The 23,792-nt window shown below is 39.2% G+C and overlaps 1 protein-coding gene across 1 annotated transcript in view; it reads left to right on the top strand.

Moving 5' to 3' along the window:
• The window catches only part of LOC122925785 (protein phosphatase 1 regulatory inhibitor subunit PPP1R7 homolog), a 75,231-nt gene that overhangs the window by 12,732 nt on the left and 38,707 nt on the right, over nt 1-23,792 (top strand). The window contains exons 4-7 of the mRNA XM_044277137.1: nt 824-934; nt 3,815-4,004; nt 18,772-18,972; nt 23,280-23,554. Coding sequence (XP_044133072.1) covers nt 824-934; nt 3,815-4,004; nt 18,772-18,972; nt 23,280-23,554 — 777 coding nt within the window. The remainder of the gene's footprint in view (nt 1-823; nt 935-3,814; nt 4,005-18,771; nt 18,973-23,279; nt 23,555-23,792) is intronic.

Below are 23,792 nucleotides of genomic sequence, written 5' to 3'. Positions count from 1 at the left end.
TAAAAATTCTGTGTTTTCTCAGCTTTGCAGTAAATATTTTCCTCCTGCCTTAGGAATAGGCCACATGGCCTTAAACAAATTGCAGGTCAGTCACAAATCAATATGTTTTCTCCTCATGGCTACAGACAGAGGGTTTTGCCTACCTATTTTGATTGCCTGTGCCGCACATCTTCTATCTTCATTGTAGAGGAGTGCTGTGGATTTCTTTATATGTTACAATAATTACCAAGTCAGCTTCAAATAACATCCATCCAGGTGTGATAAGGAAATGAGAGAGCAGCCATTGGACCAGAAATTGCAGTTCACAGAACTCTTTTCATTCAATATTTAGCCTTGAATCCACCCAAGTACTTGCTACTAGACCACCGGCAGCCTGTCCTAGAATGTGGGCAGGACAGGTTGCCTTCACTTTCAGAGCTGCCTACTTGGGGTGACGGGGTGAGAACTCACTACACTGCCCTACAACAGAGGGTAATGATGCAATACTGCCTACGATATGCCATCATGGCTGAGCAGCCTGACAGGAAAGCTCACCAATATGTAGTATATGCAAGTTCCAGAGCGTAAGGTGTAGTGAGGCCCTGTCCCCTCAAGCCTTCCTAGGCAGCTCTGAAAGTGGAGGCAACTAGTCCTGCTCACTTTCTAGGATAGGTTTCTGGTGGCATTTTTAAATAATTCCCGGAATTTTCTCATCATTATTATATACTGTATATTATATTGGGCCACTCTTTCAACTCACAGTCCTAGTGGTGCAAGGAAGCGGTGCTAATTATAGTGAAATACACCTACCCTACCTTGGAAATAATTTTTTTTTTATCTTTAGAATCCTTAAACTGGACATATCTCTCAATGAATTGATTGAATTGAAGGCTAACAGTTTTCAGCACCTGCGCAACCTCCTGGAACTCAGCGCCTCCTGTAATATCATTCACAGGTGTGAACTTTCCCTGTATTACATGATTGCTCTGTACATTAATGCCCAATTGTTCTGAATTCTTTATAAGGCATATACTGGTCAGTTTGTTAGCATGCTATGCTCACATGTTTAAGGGCAGAATAGCTTAGGGGGACACCCACCCTCCTATTAGCTGCAGGAGATACTTATAGGACTGTGGTAAATACTGAGGACAAGGCTATGATGTAAAATATCATCTATAATGTAGAAGAGATATTTTTACATTCTTTTGTGTTAAAGGTGTTATCCAAGACTTAAAAGACCTCAGAGAGTAAGTGTGGCCAACCCAATTAACGTTTTAGTGACAGCAGGGCACCCCAGAGAGAAGGCAGGGTCAGTCCCCAGGTGTCCCTGTCTTCTAGATCGCTCTATACACAGTGCTCAACGAGCGCTGTGTATACAGAACAGGAAGCGCTATGCGCTTCCTGTTCCGGCCTGGTGGTCATAATGAGCCACAAAATGAAAACCGTTCAAAAAATATAAAAAACTATAGTTCTCAGAACATGGAGACATTAAAACATCATTTTTTTGCTTCAAAACTGCTATTATTGTGTTAAAGGAAAAAATAAATAAAAAGTAGGTATATTATGTATTGCCGCTTCCATAACAACCTGCTCTATAAAAATATCACATAACCTAACCCCTCAGGTGAACACCGTAAAAAAATAAAAACAGTGCCAAAAAAGCAATTTTTTGTCACCTAACATCACATAAAGTGCAACACCAAGCGATCAAAAATGCATAAAGCCCCCAAAAAAGTACCACTTAACCTTCACCTCATCCCGCAAAAAATGAGACCCTAACTAAGACAATCGGTCAAAAAATAAAAAAGCTATGGCTCTCAGACTATGGAGACAGTAAAACATAATTCTTTGGGTTTCAAAAATGCTATTATTGTGTAAAACTTAAAATAATAAGAAAAAGTATACATATTGGGTATTGCCACGTCCGTAACAATCTGCTCTATAAAAATGTTGCATGACCTAACCCCTCAGGTGAACGCTGTAAAAATAAATAAGTAAAAACTGTGCTAAAACAATACATTTTTTGGTCACCTTGCCCCATAAAGTATAATAATGAATGATCAAAAAATGATATGTTCCCAAAAATGGTATAAATAAAAACATTAACTCTTCCTGCAAAAAACGAGCCCCTGCACAAGACGATCGGCAGAAAAATAAAAAATATATGGCGTTCAGAAAATGGAGACATAAAAACCAATTTTTTTTTCAAAAATGCTTTATTAAGTAAAACTGAAACAAAAAACTAATAAAGTAGACATATTTGATATCATTGCGTCCATAACAACCTGCTCTATAAAAATAGCACATGATCTACCCTGACAGATGAATGTTGTAAAAAATAAAAACAGTGCCAAAACAGCAATTTTTGGGTTAGCTTGCCTCACTAAAAATGTAAAATAGCGCAATTAAAAATCATATGTACCCCAAAATAGTACTAATAAAACTGGCACCTTATCCCCTAGTTTCCAAAACGGGGTCACTTTTGGGGAGTTTCTACTGTAAGGGGGGCTTCAAATAGGACATGTCATCTAAAAACCAGTTCTGCAAAATCTACCGTCCAAAAAACATATGCCTTTTCTTCTGTGCTCTGGCGTGTGCCCTTGCATCAGTTTACGACCACATTTGGGGTGTTTCTGTAAACTGCAGAATCAGGGTAATAAATATTGAGTTTTGTTTGGCTATTAACCCTCGATGTGTTAAAGAAAAAATGGATTAAAATGGAAAATCTGCCAAAAAAGTGAAATTTAGAAATGTCATCTCCATTTTTCTTTAATTCTTGTGGAACACCTAAAGGGTTAACAAAGTTAGTAAAATCAGTTTTGAGTAACTTGAGGGGTGTAGTTTCTACAATGGGGTCATTTATGGGGGGGTTTCCACTATGTAAGCCCCACAAAGTGACTTCAGACCTGAACTGGTCCTTTAAAAGTGGGTTTTGGAAATTTTCTTAAAAATTGTAAGAATTGCTTCTAAAATTCTAAGCCTTCTAATGTCCTAAAAAAATAAAAGGACATTTACAAAATTATGCCAACATAAAGTAGACATATGGGGAATGTTAAGTAATAAATATTTTATGAGGTATAACTTTCTGTTTTAAAAGCAGAGAAATTGAAATTTTGAATTTTTTTCAAAATCTTTGGTAAATTTGGGATTTTTTTCAGAAAAAAAAGGTGAAATATATTGACTCAGATTTATGACTATCATGAAGTATAATGTGTCACGAGAAAACAAATACAAGTGTTCCAAAGCTATTACCACATAAAGTGACAGAAGTCAGATTTGCATAATTAAGCCTGGTCAGGAAGGGGGTAAATGGCCCAGTCTGGAAGTGGTTAAGTTCCACTTTTTGTAGCCTTTACCCATTTATGTTTGTTTATATTTACCAGTACATGCAAGAATGATCTGATAATAAAGTACAGGGTTATGGGAAATTTGAAATGTCTGTGCCTTTTCCCATGTAAGTACAGTAGTGTAGCCTGCTTGTCATAGCTTATTGTAAGTCCTGCCCAGTGGAACAGGCTCAACATATTTGCCTCTGTTATAAATAGAAGCTACAATGCATATGTGAATACAGCTTAATAGTGATTGTTTAGGGCACTGCGTAATGCAAAATGCAAACTAAAAAGAAAGAAAAGTATGCATGGACAAGCCCTAAAGCTCGGCCGCATAGCTCTTACACTTCAGTCTGTTGTAACATAGACATAAAACTGTTCAAACAACCTGATACCTGTGTTAGTATAAATCAAAATGGTACACTTTACTGTTTAAGCATTTGTCATTCACTGTGCAATAATACATGTTTAATGCCAATATATCACCTGTGGTCTTTGTTTTGTAGACTTCCTGGGCTTGCCATGCTGCCTAATCTACTTGCTCTGGATCTAAGTTACAATGCGATTGCAGAAATTGAGCCATTTATATCTTGTACCCAACTTGTCTATTTGAATGTTTCTCATAACAAAATTCAAAGTATCAAGGAGCTGCCATCACTTGCCAACCTCACACAGTTGCATTTAAACTCAAATAAGGTAATTCTCAGTTTTTTCACATACATATATATTGGAGGAAAAATTCTGATGGGACTTTTAAAAATCTTTATTAGAATCCCAGAAGCAGTTAAAAAAAGGGACATTAAAGATTAAGGACATATAGCAAAGGCTATAGACATCTTTGTGGTAATTTTTTTAATCATACCATTCTATTCATTTTTGGCTTAAAAATCATTGTTCATTAAAATCTTCAACATTTTTTCCTCTACAGCTTTCACATTCAGTGTATCTGCAGACTGCTTTCTGCTTCACAGTGAATCCATCAGTAATGAGCTGTTCTGATAGCTCAATCTGTAGCCCTTATCTGTACCATTCTAACAGCTCATAAACATTCATTATAGATAAATTCTTATCGGTTTGATAAGAATTTACCTGAAATGAGTGTTTGAGTTGTCAAGAGTTCAGAGATAAGGACTATAGATTAGAGATGAGTACATTTCTTGAAATTCGTTTCATCTCTGATTCGCATTCGGCGAATATATTTTATTTATGCAATAATTAGATTTGAGACCGAATCAATTCTTCCTGAATCAAAAGTCCTCCAACTGGCATGAAATTGGTATATGACACTCAGGGGTCCCATAGGACTCCAATTGTTTTCTCTTTTGCCTTTCTCTGTTTTTTTTTCTGTTTTCTTTGAATTTTTACTCCCTCCCTGCTTTTAAGCTGTTTAACTTGGCACTGATATATATATATAGCTATGGGTAAACACATGGTTGATGCTGTTAACAAACCGCCTGTTTAAAAAATACACTGTACTGTTGCATTTCTTATGCTTTTTATAATTAAAATAAGTTCCAAATATTGTCCCTTATTGGGGCAGTGCCTTGTTCTCAAAAAGTTTTCCAAAAATGTTGCCTTAATGGGAGCAGATGCTTTCCTTTGTTTATATACACACACACGGTAGTGATGGAAGAAGCAGTCACTTGTTCTGAACAAGGCAAATGCCTACACCTGTTTATACACATATAAGTGTTAATGTCAGAAGAAACAGTGGCTTGTTGTGAACAAGCCTGAAAAAGGTCCCCTTTCATTTGAGAGCAGCAGCAGTACGGTGTGGATGTGGAAACAGTAAGGTGTGTAGGGTTAATAGTGGAATGTGGTAGCAACAGTAGCAGCACAGCATGGAACAGTCAAGGTAGTAGAATTATGTGTACAGCTGTGTAGGGATAATGGTAGTGGCAGTAGTGTGGTAGCAGCTGAGGCAGCAGCGACAGCAGCCATACAGTAACTAACATGGTAAGCAAGCAGACAGCTGGCGTAGAGTCAGATAGTTTTCTAAACCTAAAACAGGCGTAGAAAATTATAAATGAGATGGTCCGGACTTGCCCACCCATGCCATGCCCCTTTTTTAGACTTGGCATAAGCGCGGAAAAGTCGCAGATTCAGCTGCAAATCCCCTTTGCAACTGAATCTGCAACAGATATGCGCCCAAAATTGTATATCTAATAATAAATGACCCCCATAGTGTACAGCAATTTGGACTCTCTTTTTGCAACAAGAAAACATTGCCCTATTTTTCTTTGATAGTAAGGGTCTAAAACATGGCTATCCAATAATCATCAGATTACTTGATGCTAATGACGCCTGTCAGTAGATAAGCAAGCAGTGTTATTGTCATAATCATCATCAGCCTCGTCCTCCTGCACCACTGGCGCCTCCTCGAGTGGTAGTGCCTCCTCCACTTCCTTCTCCATTACACTTTGCCCATATGGGTCCCTAACAGCTACAGGGTGGCCAGCAAGGTGTGTAAGCTGTTCTTCTTCCCTCCCTTTTGCATCAGCATGAGCTTTTGCTCTAATATAAATATCACGGGGATGACATGGTTAATACCTCATTGTTCATACTGACAGTTCTGGTCATGAAAAGGCCTGAGTACGTGACACACGTCTCTGATGAGCTGCCACCGCCTGACCTCAAAACAACACATGCTCCCTACTGTGGTGGCCTGGAGCTTGCTGAAATAATTCATATGCAAGCTGGAATCCCATCAAGTTGGAATGTAGTGGATCAAGCAATGCTATGGCAGACTGTTCTATCACTGCAAGTCTAGGAGGAAGTTTTTGTCAAATAAGACTGACAGGCAAGGACAGCCTCCAGGACAAACCCTGACTTTTCTTTGTATTGATTTAATCTACCAAATTAAATATGTCCTGTAGGAAGGAACAAGGGGCCGTCATTGATGGTCGGTATGAGTCACTGAGGTTCCTGTCCTCAGTGAGGTAAGAGCCGGTTTTTCTCAAGTGTCATTATTGCAGATTGCAGTCTGATCCGGGACGTCTTTTACTGGGAGTAATCAAAAGTGCTGGGTGGGTGACTACTCCCCACGTTCCAGTCCGGGTCTTGGCAGGCTTATAAAGCAGTCAGCACTATCAGGTGGGGTGGATTTACCTCCACCTGACAGCGAAGCTGTGGAGTCCTCCTGGTAGCCTGCCAGTGAACTTTTCTGTGGCTGAGCATTTAGCCGGGTGTGAACCGACACCTAGGAGTCCAGGTGAACATTGGTTTGTTTAGCTGTGTGTTTTGCTGAGTGTGAATAAAACACTGAAGTTTGATTTGCAACCTGGTTCCTTGTCTCTATAATGCGTCCGCTAACCTGACTACCAGAGCAAATCAACACAGTCACTATAATGTCCCTACTACTACCCCTATCTCTAAGATTGCACATGTTCTCAAATTGCAAGATAAGCTAAGAATGATGTAATATTAGTGTCATCTAATATTCTGCTTGGCAATAAAGCTTTCATTTTTTGGTTCCAGAGGGGCTGTCATCAAGCCTTCACAAGTTGTTGACTTGCCAAGTTTGCATAATATCTGCATAATTACTGTATATGATGATAAATCCCTTACTTATCAATGTATAGTGTAAAGGGGGAATATTAATCATCAATATTTATGAAAATATCAATTAATATTCAGAAATAGAAGGAGCCATCTATTGATGACTCCGCCTATTTATACCTTTATATTAATAACACTACTTTCACTTTGCCTTACGCTAATCAGTAAACTAGCTGCGAGCGCCTAACTGAGCTAGCTACCGCTAATTACAACATGTTACACAGTAGGTATAATACAAAAATACAATATATTTATTATCAACCTACAATGCACAATACACACAATACAGCACCATGAATACAATACTCACTACACTACACAGTTCCCAAATTCCACCCACAAAACTATCTAATACAGTACACACACACACATACATTCACTAGCAGCCCATCCAACCTGGCTCTAAGCTATGCCTATGGGAGGCAAAGGGTTAACACACACTCAGCTGCTGCTGGGGTAAGCAGGCAGCAGTGATGGGGAGAAGGATTACAGGGCAGCTACAGGGGTAACTGGGGCCGCCTCAAGGGTACAGGGCTGAGGTTCATGCTGCAGGAGTTCAGCAGCCAGAGTTAGGCGATAGTTGGTGAGGACAGGGCCTGCAGGGTTATTGATTGCAATGGGATGTGTTGGTGGCGGGGAAGGGGTTACTAGTGTTGGGGATATATTGGGTATGTGAGGGGTAAGTAGGGGCTAGACAGGTAGATACTTAGCCCTTTCAGGGTTACTAGGCCTTCTCCAGGTGCACGTCATGGAGCTGCTCTCTCCCATGTGTGTCTGTTTGTAGTCCAGTTCCAAGAGACCTTGTTTTTGGCTTGGGGCTCCTATATCAGCCTCAGAACCAGCTCACCTCCCCCCCTCCTCAGGCATGTGACCTCATAGTGTGCCTTCCTCAAGTCCCAAGAGTCCTCCCCCCTAGTCCCAAAATGCTGGAAGTAGGGGCCTGGAGTTTAGCCATGGGGCAGAGGTGTGGAAAAAAGGTTTATGATGTCTCTGGTTAGAAAGCCCCCTGACAAACGGTGCCAGAGAGTCTGAAATCTCTTTGTCCTGAGGTGGCCAGCAAAGAGGACTAGATACTAATCAGCTGTTATCCTACAGGCTATCAACACAAGTTTCTCTCTAAACATGGGGGATGAACTGTTGATAAGAGTTGATAGGGAATTGAATCTAGGGAATATTTAATACACTTCCCTCTACATCACGGGTGTCAAACACAAGGCCCGCGGGCCGAATCCGGCCCGCCAGAACTCGTCATGTGGCCCGCGTAGCCGCCGCCGGCCGCCAGCCTTCACCTTTTATTCTCGTGTTGTTTTTTTTTGACACAAGAAAGCCGCCTCTTCAGCGCATGCGCGGCAGCCTACAAGCCAGAGAACGTCTGCCCTCTAGCGGCACCGGCCGTTCTACACAGGAAACCTCCACTTTCAGGGGTGTGGAATTCCTATCGCCCGACGCCCGGGACATGCAGTTCCGGGCGCCGGGCAAGTAGTTTGAACAGTTGTTTAGCCCTGTGCGGGCATGTAGCAGGGACATGTCGGTTGGGCAGTAATAGGAGCGGTCATATGCTCCTAGGCAGTTCTATGGGGGTGCTGGCCAGGTGTATTGCGGATTCGCAATTTGCGGATCCGCAATACACTACGGATGTGTGAATGGACCCTAAATGATATAATAAGTGATAGCCAACATGATTTTACTAAGAACAGAAGCTGTCAAACTACCCTGATTTGTTTTTATGAGGAGGTGAGTAAAAGCCTGGACAGGGGGAAGCTGTGGATATTGTGTTTTGGACTTTGCAAAGGCGTTCAATACTGTGGAGAAAGCTTAAGGACCTTTGATTATTTCATCACAGGTCCTGTAAGGGAACTTCACTGATAATAGTGCAGTTCCCAGGTTAAAACAGCGCATCTGCTAGGATCTGTGATGACATCATCAGCGATCCTTTAACCCCTAACAGCAAAGATTAGAAGTGCACAAAGTGCTCTGCATTGATCCACTGCATTGATCCTCCACCCATGCCCTGTTTTTCCTTATTACTCACTCATATATAATACTGCAGACAGTTGCAATCACCACTACCTCATGTACCTCACACACAGTGGCCATAATGTATAACTGACCACATATTTCTGTACACACTGCATCTATTATACCTTATATGTCTCATCTCAGTACACTGCTCTATATCTATCTATCTATATACACACACACTACATATATTACACAGTATTATAGATGCAATATGTACAGATATATAGTATATTCAGTGTACTGATATGTGACGTAGGTAGAATAAATTACACCTCGTACACTCTTGTATATACTATATGGGTCATTTACTATGCTGAAATATGCCTAAATTAGGTGTATTTCAGGAGCAGATTGCTGCTGTGGGCGTGGCATGGAGGGGGACAGACTAGCAGGCCCGTCTCATTCACCATTTTTTACGCCTGTTTTAGGCATAGCAAGAAAGCTGTCTTACATTTAGAACTTTATTACGCTTTATTACGGTTGGCGTCTAAAACACCGGTCTTAATAAATGTGTCCCTATATATCTATACCCACTTCATTTATTATATGTATATGTGTTTATTATATATGCAGTGTGTGTGTATATATATATATATATATATATATATACAGTACAGACCAAAAGTTTGGACACACCTTCTCATTCAAAGAGTTTTCTTTATTTTCCTGACTATGAAAATTGTAGATTCACACTGAAGGCATCAAAACTATGAATGAACACATGTGGAATTATATACATTACAAAAAAGTGTGAAACAACTGAAAATATGTCATATTCTAGGTTTTTCAAAGTAGCCACCTTTTGCTTTGATTACTGCTTTGCACACTCTTGGCATTCTCTTGATGAGCTTCAAGCAGTAGTCACCTGAAATGGTCTTCCAACAGTCTTGAAGGAGTTCCCAGAGATGCTTAGCACTTGTTGGCCCTTTTGCCTTCACTCTGCAGTCCAGCTCACCCCAAACCATCTCGATTGGGTTCAGGTCCGGTGACTGTGGAGGCCAGGTCATCTGGCGCAGCACCCCATCACTCTCCTTCATGGTCAAATAGCCCTTACACAGCCTGGAGGTGTGTTTGGGGTCATTGTCCTGTTGAAAAATAAATGATGGTCCAACTAAACGCAAACCGGATGGAATAGCATGCCGCTGCAAGATGCTGTGTTAGCCATGCTGGTTCAGTATGCCTTCAATTTTGAATAAATCCCCAACAGTGTCACCAGCAAAGCACTCCCACACCATCACACCTCCTCCTCCATGCTTCACAGTGGGAACCAGGCATGTAGAGTCCATCCGTTTACCTTTTCTGCGTCGCACAAAGACACGGTGGTTGGAACCAAAGAGCTCAAATTTGCACTCATCAGACCAAAGCACAGATTTCCACTGGTCTAATGTCCATTCCTTGTGTTATTTAGCCCAAACAAGTCTCTTCTGCTTGTTGCCTGTCCTTAGCAGTGGTTTCCTAGCAGATATTCTACCATGAAGGCCTGATTCACACAGTCTCCTCTTAACAGTTGTTCTAGAGATGTGTCTTCTGCTAGAACTCTGTGTGACATTGACCTGGTCTCTAATCTGAGCTGCTGTTAACCTGCGATTTCTGAGGCTGGTGACTCGGCTGAAGTCCGCAGCAGAGGTGACTCTTGGTCTTCCTTTCCTGGGGCGGTCTGCATGTGAGCCAGTTTCTTTGTAGCGCTTTATGGTTTTTGTGATTGCACTTGGGGACACTTTCAAAGTTTTCCCAATTTTTCGGACTGACTGACCTTCATTTCTTAAAGTAATGATGGCCACTCGTTTTTCTTTATTTAGCAGCTTTTTTCTTGCCATAATACAAATTCTAACAGTCTATTCAGTAGGACTATCAGCTGTGTATCCACCTGACTTCTCCACAACGCAACTGATGGTCCCAACCCCACTTATTAAACCTGACAGGGCACACCTGTGAAGTGAAAACCATTTCAGGTGACTACCTCTTGAAGCTCATCAAGAGAATGCCAAGAGTGTGCAAAGCAGTAATCAAAGCAAAAGGTGGCTTCTTTGAAGAACCTAGAATATGACATATTTTCAGTTGTTTCACACTTTTTTGTTATGTATATAATTCCACATGTGTTAATTCGTAGTTTTGATGCCTTCAGTGTGAATCTACAATTTTCATAGTCATGAAAATAAAGAAAACTCTTTGAATGAGAAGGTGTGTCCAAACTTTTGGTCTGTACTGTATACTGTGTGTATATATATATATGTATATATATATATATATATGTGTATATATAAATGAAAAAAAGGCAGCACAGCCAAAGGCTAAATGTGGGTGCACAGCCCGCAGGGAAAAGCCAATCTCACAATTACATGTAGAAAAAAGGGCAGCACTCCAGGAGATAAAAATTAAGAACACTCTTTATTCACCTCAGTGGCAATGGCGACGTTTCGGCTCTGCACTAGAGCCTATCTCAAGCAAAATAACAGGACATAGTGAACAATATATATACACCCACAAATAATTACATATCATGTGACCAATACATTATCAGTGAATTAACTTTGTAATACAGTCCAGTCTATGTAAGATGTTAATAAGTTACAAGCTGACTTGGACAAACTTACTGTTTGGGCCTCCACATGGCAAATGAGGTTTACTATAGATAAATGTAAAGTTGTGCACCTGGGGCCTAATGATCTGTATTTCTTTTTAAATACACCCCTGGCTTTGGCTTCAAAAGTTACATCACAAAACCTGACTTGCATTCTACCGTTACTATTGTTATTAGTCTTAGAAAATAGTAAATAAACTGACCAGTGGGTGGTACCAGTTGGGGATGTGTCACTCCACATTCTGGTACTGTGCAATCAGTGCTGCCAGTTTCAGATAATGTAAGGACCAACCCCTTTGAAAAGGGGAACTGTAACACCCAGTTGTCGATTTATCTGTAAATATTCAGATGAACAGAGACGGAGAGGAACAAGACAACACAGATTGCTGAGAAAATATCCTCCAGAATTGTACGTATTTAATGTACAATTTTATGAATATTAATATGGTACTATTAACCAAATTTAAACCTGTATGCATTATGATCACTATCCTTATTACTACATAACATTTTGATGAAAAATATAGTGATTATAAGAAGTTAAATACCGTACATTAATTTCGTGAACTTAACTTAATACACAAGACATTGAAATGTTACTCTTATGAGATAATGCTGTTGGTATATCCTGGATAGTTTTCCTTTCCCGATGGCTAGGAATTTGTTTAAACATGCATTTCATTAACTGCATTAAAATAATATACAATTACATCAAGTATTGCTTTACTTTATCTTACAGACAATTTGCTGGCAGTGGTTTATTATTGCCTAAGAGCGTTGAGGCCTTAGAGGGGTTGTATGGGCTGGGAGCCAACAACACCAATAGTCATAACCTGTGACCAATAGGAAAAAAAACTGAAAACTTAGGCCTCTTTCACATATGTGGCATGCTCTCCGGCATGCTGTTTTCGGCAGAGTACAGCCTGCTGGAAATTTCTGGAACCAGCATAGTCAGATGTAGGGTGGCCACTTGCTTCATCCCAATAAGGAAGAGTTCACATCACAGTTTTTTTTCTGTTCTTCTAATCCATCAGAAGAACAGAAAAATAAAGAAAAAAAACATATCCTTTAAAAAAACAAATAGATCCTTTTCATCAGTTATGCACATTTGACCTCCGTTGGAGCCATTTCCGTCTGAGATCTGTTTTTTTAAACGGAAAAAAAGGATTGAATGCAGAAATTTTTTCCATCGGAAATAACATAGGGAAATGGCTCCAACGGATGCCAAATGTGCATAAATCATGCATAGGATCTGCTTTGTTTTCTGTTCTGCTGATGTTAACTCTCCCTAAGGCCACTTTCAGATGAGCGTATTGAAATCCGTCAGTATTCTGACTCAGGATACTGACGATATACCATCAATATTGTCATCAGGATTGTTTCAGGATTTCATCAGGATTTACATGGGTATTTCTTCCTTCCTTCATTATTTATGCACTGCACAGACTGTATTTGGAAACAAATCCTCACAAAACTCGGAAATGCTGCGGATTTCAAATACTGACGAAAATTATAAGCCCCTGTGAATAGCTCCATTCATTAACATTAGCAGCGGATGCCGGAACATTAAATCCGAAATATATATGCATTGCAAATGCGCTTGTCTGCAATCCCGCTAAACCATGCCCTGACTCTGTTAAGTGATACCAGCAAAAGAAAGCAAAAGTGTACTGGAAGACCTGAAGGTGAGCTGTGCGGAGCCTTGAGTGCTTCTCTCACCCTTGGGGCTGAGGAAAGCCCTAGTTTGTCAGTTTGTGTCAGCAGCTCACGCTCAGACAGCGCAATCTGAGAGTGGAGCCACTAAAAAGGAGGACACCCCAACATCCTTCCAGGCCTGGCACTGGACAGAGGACAGGGTGCCAGGAAACTGGACTGTCTAGCCTAAAGCCGGACATCTGGCCACCCTAGCCGGATGTCACCACAATGCCCGCTGGCTTCATACGCTATAATTGGAACCGGTAGAGATCCAGTCTCCACCCACCAAATATGCCAGGTTATAGACTGTAAGATGTGAAAAACTGTTAAATATGAGAAGTTCACAAATACCACACTTGTCTGCATTCACTGTTGCATGTGTTAAAGAAACGCAAAAACCGTAGAACTAAATCTATAGCACTAGACCTCTGCTTCTGATGAACCAGTGTGGGGTCCAGGTTTTCCATCTATCGTGTATGTAAATGCCATAACTGAAAAAAAAAATCTAATTTGCCCAATGACCATTTTTAAGTCACATGCCCCTACTAGACCAGAAAAAATGTAATTCAAAGTGATCATAAAGTTGTCGCCCAAGATGGTTTCAGTAAAATCTACAGCTCACACTGGGGTCTTCACTGCTCTAAAGAAGGAAAACGTAAAACAAAGCGATGTGTGTCAGACTATGGCGATCCAAAGGATTTCAAAGGAATTTTATTTTTTTAAAAGCTATATAAATGTTTTATCGCCATAATTGCATTGACCCTCAGAATAAAGTTTTCATGTCAAAATAGTAAACTTGAAAAACAGTGACAGAATTTTTTTTTTTTTCTAATTTCACTCCCCAAATTTTTTTTCTTTCTGATTTTGCAATGCATGATATGGTAGATTAAATGCTGCCATAAAAAATACTTGTCCCACAAAAAACAAGCATTTCCTGATCTGATCTGCTATTCTGACCCAAACTCGCTCATTAAAACAACTTTATGTAATGTATTATGTTAGTACATTACCGTTTGGTGTTTTTGTGGTTCGCAAATTTGGGTTCTGCAAAACACAGATACCAGCTGTGTGCGTACCGTAACTCATTTTGTAGAATGCAACTTCCAGCCCTCTATAGAACAGTCCTATCCTTGTCCGTAAAACGGAGAAAAATAGGACACGTTCTGTTTTTTTTTTTTGCGGGTGCCATGGAACGGACATATGGATGCAGACAGCCCCATTTAGGTGAATGGGTTCACATCCGACCTGTTACAAATGCAGAACGAACGCCAACAATAACCATGGTCGTGTGCATGAGCCTTTAGGAAAGGATTGCTGGTATATTTTTTATTTGTGCATTTTGTATGTTTAGTGTTCCTTCAAATGTAATTTGTTGTATGTATTAGAAAGTAGCATGAATTCTACATAATGAACTTTAGATATGCATGTAGTTGAAGAAATTAGTTTGAAGTTTGTTCCCTATTATCTATTATTTTCTGCCAGATATGGCTGGTACTATGACTGTTTCATTTACTTTAACCTTTTCCTGATATGTGACGTATTATTACATCACATGTCGGCCTGGTCTGGAGCGGAGTGGGCACAATAGCAACTAGGTGCCTGCTGTTTGGCGGTAATGCCGATCGCAGACATTTAACCCCTCAGATGCCATGGTCAAATGTGACCACGGCATCTGGGAGTGCAACAACCCAGTGTGTGTATCAGCTCCCCAGAATCTCGCTAGAAAAGTTATACATACCCCAAAATAGTATCAATGAAAAGTACAGATCACCCCGCAAAAGCTGAGCCATTACACAGCTCCGAACACATAACTACAAAACAGTTATAGGGGTCAGAATATGGTGATGAAAAGAAAAACTATTTTTTCAAGGTTTTTATCTTTGTGGGACTTTGTTCACAAACAATCTTTCTTTCGATAAAAGATCTTTCGTCCAACTATCGGGCGAAAAAATTACATGACTGACTTCTTTTGAAAAGATAATGGTCTGTCATCGGTTGGCTAAAACGACTGTAGATTTTCAACTGTAGACTAATGTGTATTGTCACCTTTAGTTCATGTGTTTGGTATAGTGCTGCATAATCATCAGCTTTAATGTCCCTGTACAGAAGGAGAGACTTCATTCATTCATTCCAAAAGTATGAGAAATATTTTGAAAGTGTAACTGGCAAGTTAGGGCAGATACTGAGATTAAAGTTATTATCCCTAAATCGCATGGTTTACAATTGTAGGAAAACTGTACTTTTGAAAAGCAAATATTTTTCACTTTTGGACAGTGATGTAAAGATAAAGTATTCTGTACTTTTAAAGGGAACCTGTCATGTTAAACATGTTTGATCTGACTGCAGCCTGTTATAGAGCAGGAGCTGAGCAGATTGATACTGAGCAGATGAGACAAAGATAAATCATTTCAGAATTTTTATTTCACCTTTAATGTGACCTATAAACTGTACCACTCAATTGAAAAACAAACTGAAATCTTTTTGGTAGAGGGAAGAAAAAATATAAAAATAAAATAATATGGTTGCATAAGTGTGCATACCCTTAAACTAATACTTTGTTGAAGCACCTTTTGATTTTATTACAGCACTTAGTCTTTTGGGGTATGAGTCTATCAGCATGGCACATTTTGACTTGGCAAGATCTTTGCAAAAACACTCCAAATCTGTCAGATTGCGAGGGCATCTCCTGTGCACAGCCCTCTTCAGATCACCCCACAGATTTCAATCTGATTCAGGTCTGGGCTCTTGCTGGGCCATTCCAAAACTTTAATCTTCTTCTGGTGACACCCTTCCTTTGTTGATTTGGATGTATGCTTTGGGTCGTTGTCATGCTGAAAGATGAAGTTCCTCTTCATGTTCAGCTTTCTAGCAGATGCCTGAAGGTTTTGTGCCAATATTGACTGGTATTTGGAACTGTTCATAATTCCCTCTAGATTAACTAAGGCCCCAGTTCCAGCTAAAAAAAACAACCCCAAAGAATTATGCTGCCACCACCATGCTTCACTGTGGTATGGTGTTCTTTTGGTGATGTGCAGTGTTGTTTTTGCGCCAAAGATATCTTTTGGAATTGTGGCCAAAAAGTTCAACCTTGGTTTCATCAGACCAGAACACCTTTTCCCACATGGTTTTGGGAGACTTCAGATGTGTTTTTGCAAAATGTAGCCTGGCTTGGATGTTTTTCTTCATAAGAAAGTGCTTTCGTCTTGTTACTCTATCCCACAGCCCTGACATATGAAGAATACAGGAGATTGTTGTCACATGTACCACACAGCCAGTACTTGCCAGATATTCCTGCAGCTCCTTTAATTTTGCTGTAGGCCTCTTGGTAGCCTCCCAGACCAGTTTTCTTCTCATCTTTTCATCAATTTTAGAGGGACGTCCAGTTCTTGGTAATATCACTGTTGTGCCATAGTTTCTCCACTTGATGATGACTGTCTTCACTGTGTTCCATGGTATATCTAATGCATTGGAAATCCTTTTGTACCCTTCTCCTGACTGATACCTTTTAACAACGAGATCCCTATTATGCTTTGGAAGCTCTCTGTGGACCATGGCTTTTGCTGTGGGATGCGACTAAGAAAATTTCGGGAAAGACCAACTAGAGCAGCTGAACTTTATTTGGGGTTAATCAGAGGCACTTTAAATGATGGCAGGTGTATGCTGACTCCTATTTAACATGATTTTGAATGTGATTGCTTAATTCTGAACACAGCTACATCCCCCCATAAGAGGGTGTGCAAACTTATGCAACCACATTATTATTATTTTTTTGTTGTTTTCTTCCCTCCACCTAAAAGATTTCAGTTTCTTTTTCAATTGAGTGGTACAATTTATAGGTCACATTAAAGGTGGAAAAAGTTCTGAAATAATTTACTGTATCTTTGTCTCATTTTTTTACAGCACAGAAACCTGACATTTTAACAGGGGTGTGTAGACTTTTTATATTCACTGTATGTGTATATATCTATATATATATATTATATATTTTTTTTTTCTTTAAATCCGTGACATGAACGCATAGCACCTGCACTGAATCCTGACCCATTCATTTCAATGGGTCTGTGTACATGAGCGGTTTTTTTCACGCATCAGTTCTGCGTTGCGTGAAAAACGCAGCACGGTCTATACTCTGCGTTCTTTGCATGCAGCCCTGGCTCCATAGAAGTAAGTGGGGCTTCAGTGAAAAACACATTGCATCCGCAAGCAAATGCGGATGCAATGCATTTTTCACTGATGGTTGCTAACAGATGTTGTTTGTAAACCTTCCGTGTGAAAAATGCATCAAAGCAAATAGGGGAAGTTATAGACCATACTAAAGTATGTTTACTAGCAGAGAAATGGGAAACGGAATATGGCAGAAATGCCTCCTCCAAAGCGTATCATGCAAAATGGATGGCATGTATACAGGCGTTCTGTCAGGAGGAAGAAGGGAGAAATCTGATATGAATAGGCAGAATTCTGTAATTATATAATCCTATAGATAATATTCATCTCTATCAAACGTCCTCATTTCCTCGGTAATACCTTTGAGTAAGTTATGAATAAAATGAGAATGCTAATTTCCTTTATTATGACAACATCAGCATCTAAGTTGGGTTAGGGAGGGAAACCTTAATTAATGCACAGTTATAAACAATGTGCATACTGGATATGCATTATATCTTTTTTACTGTAAGAGTTTGAAATAGCATGATGTAAAGGCCATATAACTTTTACTTGTAATGTCTCAAGAGTCACATAATGTATATTTATGAAATGACTGATATATTATGAAAATTTCAATAAAATATGTAAAAATAAAAAATACGCATCAAAATGCATTGCACCCGTGCAGAAAAAAAAGAACTGAACGCAATCGCAGACAAAACTGACTGAACTTGCTTGCAAAATGCTGCGAATTTTACTGAACGCACCCTGAACGCATCCGGAGCCGGTCCATCACGCTCGTGTGAAAGAGGCCTAAAAGTCTGGTGGGTATTCTTGTCAGTGACTGGCAGCTCACTGGACATCTAAGCATAGAAGGAGCAAAGATTTCAATCAATACGTTACAAGTTATGATATGTTAACTAGTTATGATATATCTGTACATCTTGCTGTACATATGGGCTCTCTAACTGCTTTGTAAACCATGGTGATGTTGACAATGGAGTGTCAAGGATGGAGAGGAAGGCAAAATCTACATGCGGTGCAATGATTGTGCTGCATAACAGTATTTCATTTGATGTTGTGGGTGAGATAATTCCATTTTCCACAGTTATAGTTGAACCTCAAATCTGTTGTGTCACTGTTAAAAAATGGAAAACCCTGGTTGTGCTGAAGTTCAAAAACAGGTTAAAATGATAGATTATTGAAAACTTTTTAGATCTACAAAGACCAAGATGAATTTGTTTTTCCTAATTCCTGCAAAAACATAAGTCTCCCACAATGGACAACCAACCCCATTGATTTGTATGCATCTCTCACTGGCATCACCGATCCATTGCTTATGTAAGCAAAGTGTTTGGCAGACTAAAGTCAATGAAACCTTCAGGCAGTTTGAGTTTGATTTATCATTTATCACTTCTGTACTGCTACATACATTTACTGTAGCTTTTGTTCTCTTAACAGTTACATTCTCTTGATGGAATTCAAAATCTTCCTAAACTCTACGAATTATATGTTCATCACAATAAGATCACCAGCCTTCTTCCTCTTGCTTCCTCTTTAACCCTCAACATCCTTGATGCCTCCAATAACAGTATCAGTTCCTTAACAGAAACAGTACAAGCATTGTGTGGACTCCGACATCTCAGTGAACTGAAATTGAGAGTAAGTGTTTACTAAAATGAGCCTGTCACCAGGAAATTCACCATTAACCCAGGTACAATGCCTTGTAAGGCTAGCTCACCTGAATGTAAAAATACCTTTCACGTAGCAATCTGTTCCTTTATTCAGGAGAAAAGTACTTTGAATCCATATGCAAATGAGCAGGTAAGTGCATTTAGGACAGACCCAAGCCACTTTGTTCACCTTTGATTTTCCTGCTTCCTCTGTCAGCTGCTCTTTTTGCCCGGAACCTAAGTGAAATCGTTAAATTCAGCTGAGCAAGCCCCACAAAGCATTGTGCCTGGTTTGAAAGTGAATTTCCTCATATGTAATATTCTTACCTTGGAATTTCTACTCCTATGTTGAGATTCTGAGATCATGATCACATCCTTATTGATTTCAGGTCATATGACTGTAGCGACCAGTTTCAAAGTTTTATATTTCAATGTGAGGTAGCTTTAGGATGTCTATTTATTCTCAGAAAGAACCTTAACCTCTTCCCGACATCCGACGTACATGCACGGTGGATGTCGGATCTTTAATGATGGCGCCCACTCTGGAGCAGAGCGAGTGCCATGGCAACCGGGTGACTGCTGTTTCACACAGCAGACACCCGCGGCTAATTTCTGCGATCGGTGGTAACGCCGATGACAGATATTTAACTCCTCAGATGCCATGATCAAATGAGAGGCCTAAAACCTGGAAGTGCATGCTTCCCAGGGAGAAACACCTTCCCTGGGCAGAGAGCGGGGAAGATGGGTGGCAGCACTAAATTGTAATATAGCAATTTCTGTTTAGGTTAACAGAGAAAATTCAATTACTTTATACAAATCTGATGATTCCATGTTGGGGTCCACTTGAGGATCTAAAAAAAAAAAGTTTAAAAAAATATTAAAATTCAAATCACCCCCCTTTCCTCAATTTTCCCCCAAATAAAAATAAACAATAAACAAAATAAACATTATTGGCATTGCTGCTTGCAAAAATGCCCGTACTATTAAAGCATAAAAAAGTATTCCATACAGTGAATTGCGTAACAAAAAAAATATGTCTGATTCACAGTTTTTTCATCACTTTACCTCCCCCAAAAAATAGAATTAAAAGTGATCAAAAAGTAATATACACCCCATAATGGTATTTTTAAAAACTACAGATAGTCTCCATAGACATAACTATAAAAAAGTTATGGGGGTTAAAATATGTCGATGAAAAAAAAAAAAAAATGTTTTCAAAAGGTTTTTTTTTTCAGTATCAAAACACAAGAAAAACTATATATATATATACACAAGTGTGGCATCGCTGTAATCATACATAATGAAGAGCACAAGTCAGTTTTTTTTCCAATTACACCCCATTTTGATTTTTTTTTTACAGCTTCCCACTACATCATACTCACGTGTTCCCCACTGCTACAGCTCCTTGGGATCCCTCACTCCCTTCAGTAGTCTTTTGGTCGACCTGCTGTAAACTTTCAAATGGGTTAACCAAAATAGGTTACAACAAAAGAAAATATTAATCAGTTGAGAGCAATAAGTCACCCCTCAAAAACTAACTCATCAATAATTACTAGAAAAACCTACAAAACACTAAGGCTATACAGCTGTAAATAAAAAAAACTATTTTATTGAGAATATATTATAAAATACCATATACACAAAGAGATGACAGACGTAAAAATACGTGCAGTACATAAATGGGAGATGTACAGTATATCATGAGTGACCTAAAAGAGGTAAGAGGAGGGAATATTAAGAGACAACAAAATGGGCATCTATACATGTAAAGTGCCAAGTGCTATGCTGGTAATATGCAAAACAAGCGCTATTATATACCAAAGGCAATATTCCCAACCTGCCTACAAATACAACTTCTATTTGGAAGGGCTTTAATTTAAATAGAGCCCTCCTACTGGAAGAGCCGTGCCCCCAGATGAAGGTGTTCCACCAAAATGCGCGTCGGGGTGTGCGGTCTCTCTGAGGAGATATCATCATTATATGGGTATGTCACAATTTTGATATATTTTATGTTTGTAGGTAGGTTGGTATATTGCCTCTGGTATGCAACAGGGCTTGTTTTGTACATTCAGCACAGCACTTGGCACTTCATAAACTATGGACACCTGTTCAGTGGTTACTCTTTATTATTCCCTTCCTATACCTCCTTTTTTGGACATATTTTCCAGCTGTGTACCGCACTTAGCACTGGACATATTGTCTGTACATATATATGTCATAATCTTGGTATATCGCATGTCATTTTGTATTTGTAGGCTGGGGATATTGCCCTTGGTATATAATAGGGCTTGTTTTTCATATTACCAGCATAGCACTTGGCACTTTACATGTATAGATGCCCATTTTGTGGTCTCTTAATATTCCCTCCTGTTACCTTATTTCGGTCATACTCATGATATACATTTCCCATTTATGTACCGCACTCAGTATTTTTACGCCTGTCATCTCTTTGTGTATATAGTATTTTTTTTTATATTTTGTCAATAAAATTGTTTTTTAATTACAGCTGTATAGCCTCAGTGTTTAGTTGTAGGTTTTTCTAAACTTTCAAATGGACTGGGTCACATGTGCAACTGCAGTCAATGACTAGCCTCAGTGGTCACATGTCCCCAAGCGGAAGACTGCTGAAGATTGTCAGGGACCCAGAGTGGTAGAGAGCAGGTGAGTATGATTTTTAAAACAGATACAGAAAGCTGGGAATGAAAGTTAAAAAAGTAAAAAACAAAGCTGTAAAACCCCTTTATACCTATGGATCCTTTTACGTGGACCAATGATCTGTCAGATTATTGCGAAGGACCTTTGCATAAATGCTAATTCCCAATAATCTGCCAATTTAAAAGGTGTTGGCAATCACCCGATGAACGAGCAAACACTTGATTATCGGATGATCATATTGTTCTGCCAGCATGATAAATCAATGTTCCTGTGCAGCAGATTCTGGTCTATAAGCTATTACTGTATTGCTGCATGTAAGAGCAGCCATCATCTTTATTGATGATCTGGCAGTGATCAGGAGCGTCTGCTCAGTTCCTGATAAACTGTCAGATCATCGGTCTGTGTTAAAGGACCCTTATTCCACTAGCAAAACTACCTTTCTGCACGTCCTTCTCTCTGAAGGTTCCCTTTTTTTTTAAAGCTGTTAGTTACTTCCTGAATCAGTGACCCTTCTCTCTATACAACAATAGACACATTGGAGCAGATTTACTATGACTAGTATTTTATACGCCAGTCTTAGTAAAAAGTCTGTTTTGAGTAAGCAAATTTATTAAGCGCTTCAGATCTCTTATTATATTTGGTGCATCTTTTGGCAGTATGTGTGCCAGAAACCGAAATATACACCAGCTATAAGCTGAGAATACATATCAGCTATAATTTGCACCATTTTCTGGCATAAATGATGCCAGGATGCAGGAAGCCAAAGCCCCTCCAAAAGGTTACAAATTATAGCACAGATGTGGCAGGCACTACAATTTGTAGCTTATTACGTCACTTTTGTGGCCTAAAACCATTAATAAATCTGCCCCAATATCTGTGGTCATGTGTAGTTATTTTGGGTAGCACGGAGGAATTCACGAGAATGCCTGGACGCAATCTAGGAGGCCATTTATCAAGGATACAAAGAAGAAGAATCTGGTGACCACAGAATTTTAAAGCTGGTATGAAGTTTGTGGTAATGTACTAATGACTAAAACAGCATCCATTTGGAGTTGATCTTTCACCCAAATACATTATAGGCTATATATTTTTTTTTTTATCACATAGTTCTTTATTATTGTTTTTCATCTTTTTAACATCATTACATCATGTGTGTAGACAAAAAGTATATTCATTGTCAGATACATACAATAAATGTAGTAAAAAACCTATGAATACATAGTCAAGTGAAATATCCAAGCATACAGTCTTACAATATAAACACTTTTAAAGTGATCCATAAAACCTCCCATTAACAAGTAGCCCCTTCCCTCCCCCTCCCCTATCCCCACAAGAGCAGGACACAGTTATGGTAATCCCATCAATATTCCTTCTATAATAGTTAGTAATGCCAACCATGGATAGCACAAAGCCCTCCTCTATTAGCAAGTTCCAATATTATTATTTTTTTATCTCCTCCCCCGGGGTGTCGGGGCTATATCTTTTTACAATACACCTGGTAAGGTGCTGTCTAGTCAAGAAAAGTGCAGAGTAAATTTCCTTCAGATTTTATTGCACTAGTGTGTGGCTGTGGTTTTATTTCCACTTAGGAAACATAGTATGCATTCTTTGGAAAATTACCCTTTATTTGTTTCGCAACAGGGAAATCCTGTGGCTCAAGCTAAAAGCTACACCACGTCATTTAATCAGCGCACATCTGTACGCATCCTGGATAATTGTGTTCTAAAATACTCTTCTGATATAGAACGTTTACCACCATATCAATCAATACTTAGACAATCGCTGAATAATCTAAATGGAGAAAGCTACACAAGAGAAAAACTGAAGGATTCAGTTAAGAAAACTGTAATGGAGAGACTTAAGAGTAAACAAGATGCAGTAGAAAGTAGTATCCATCATTTCCACACCAAGATAACGTGAGAATGCTGCTTTTTTAATATTAGACAAATTATCTTTTCTCTTTGGTTGCATGCATTAACCATAATTTGAGATACTTGGGGCCTCATACTGGTGATCGGGGAAGTTTATTTATCACCCTGCAAATAGGAGATAAAAGTTTATTTTGGTGAAAAGCCCTTTGAATGTTTTTATTGCCCCTTTAGTTTATATGATTTGATTATTTTAGCAAACCCACTTGCACTTATGATTTATCTA

The sequence above is a fragment of the Bufo gargarizans genome, chromosome 2 (assembly GCF_014858855.1).
Source record: "Bufo gargarizans isolate SCDJY-AF-19 chromosome 2, ASM1485885v1, whole genome shotgun sequence".
Taxonomy (NCBI): domain Eukaryota; kingdom Metazoa; phylum Chordata; class Amphibia; order Anura; family Bufonidae; genus Bufo; species Bufo gargarizans.
The sequence above is the reverse complement of the archived record's forward strand: the minus strand, read 5'-3'. Positions and strand labels throughout refer to the sequence as shown.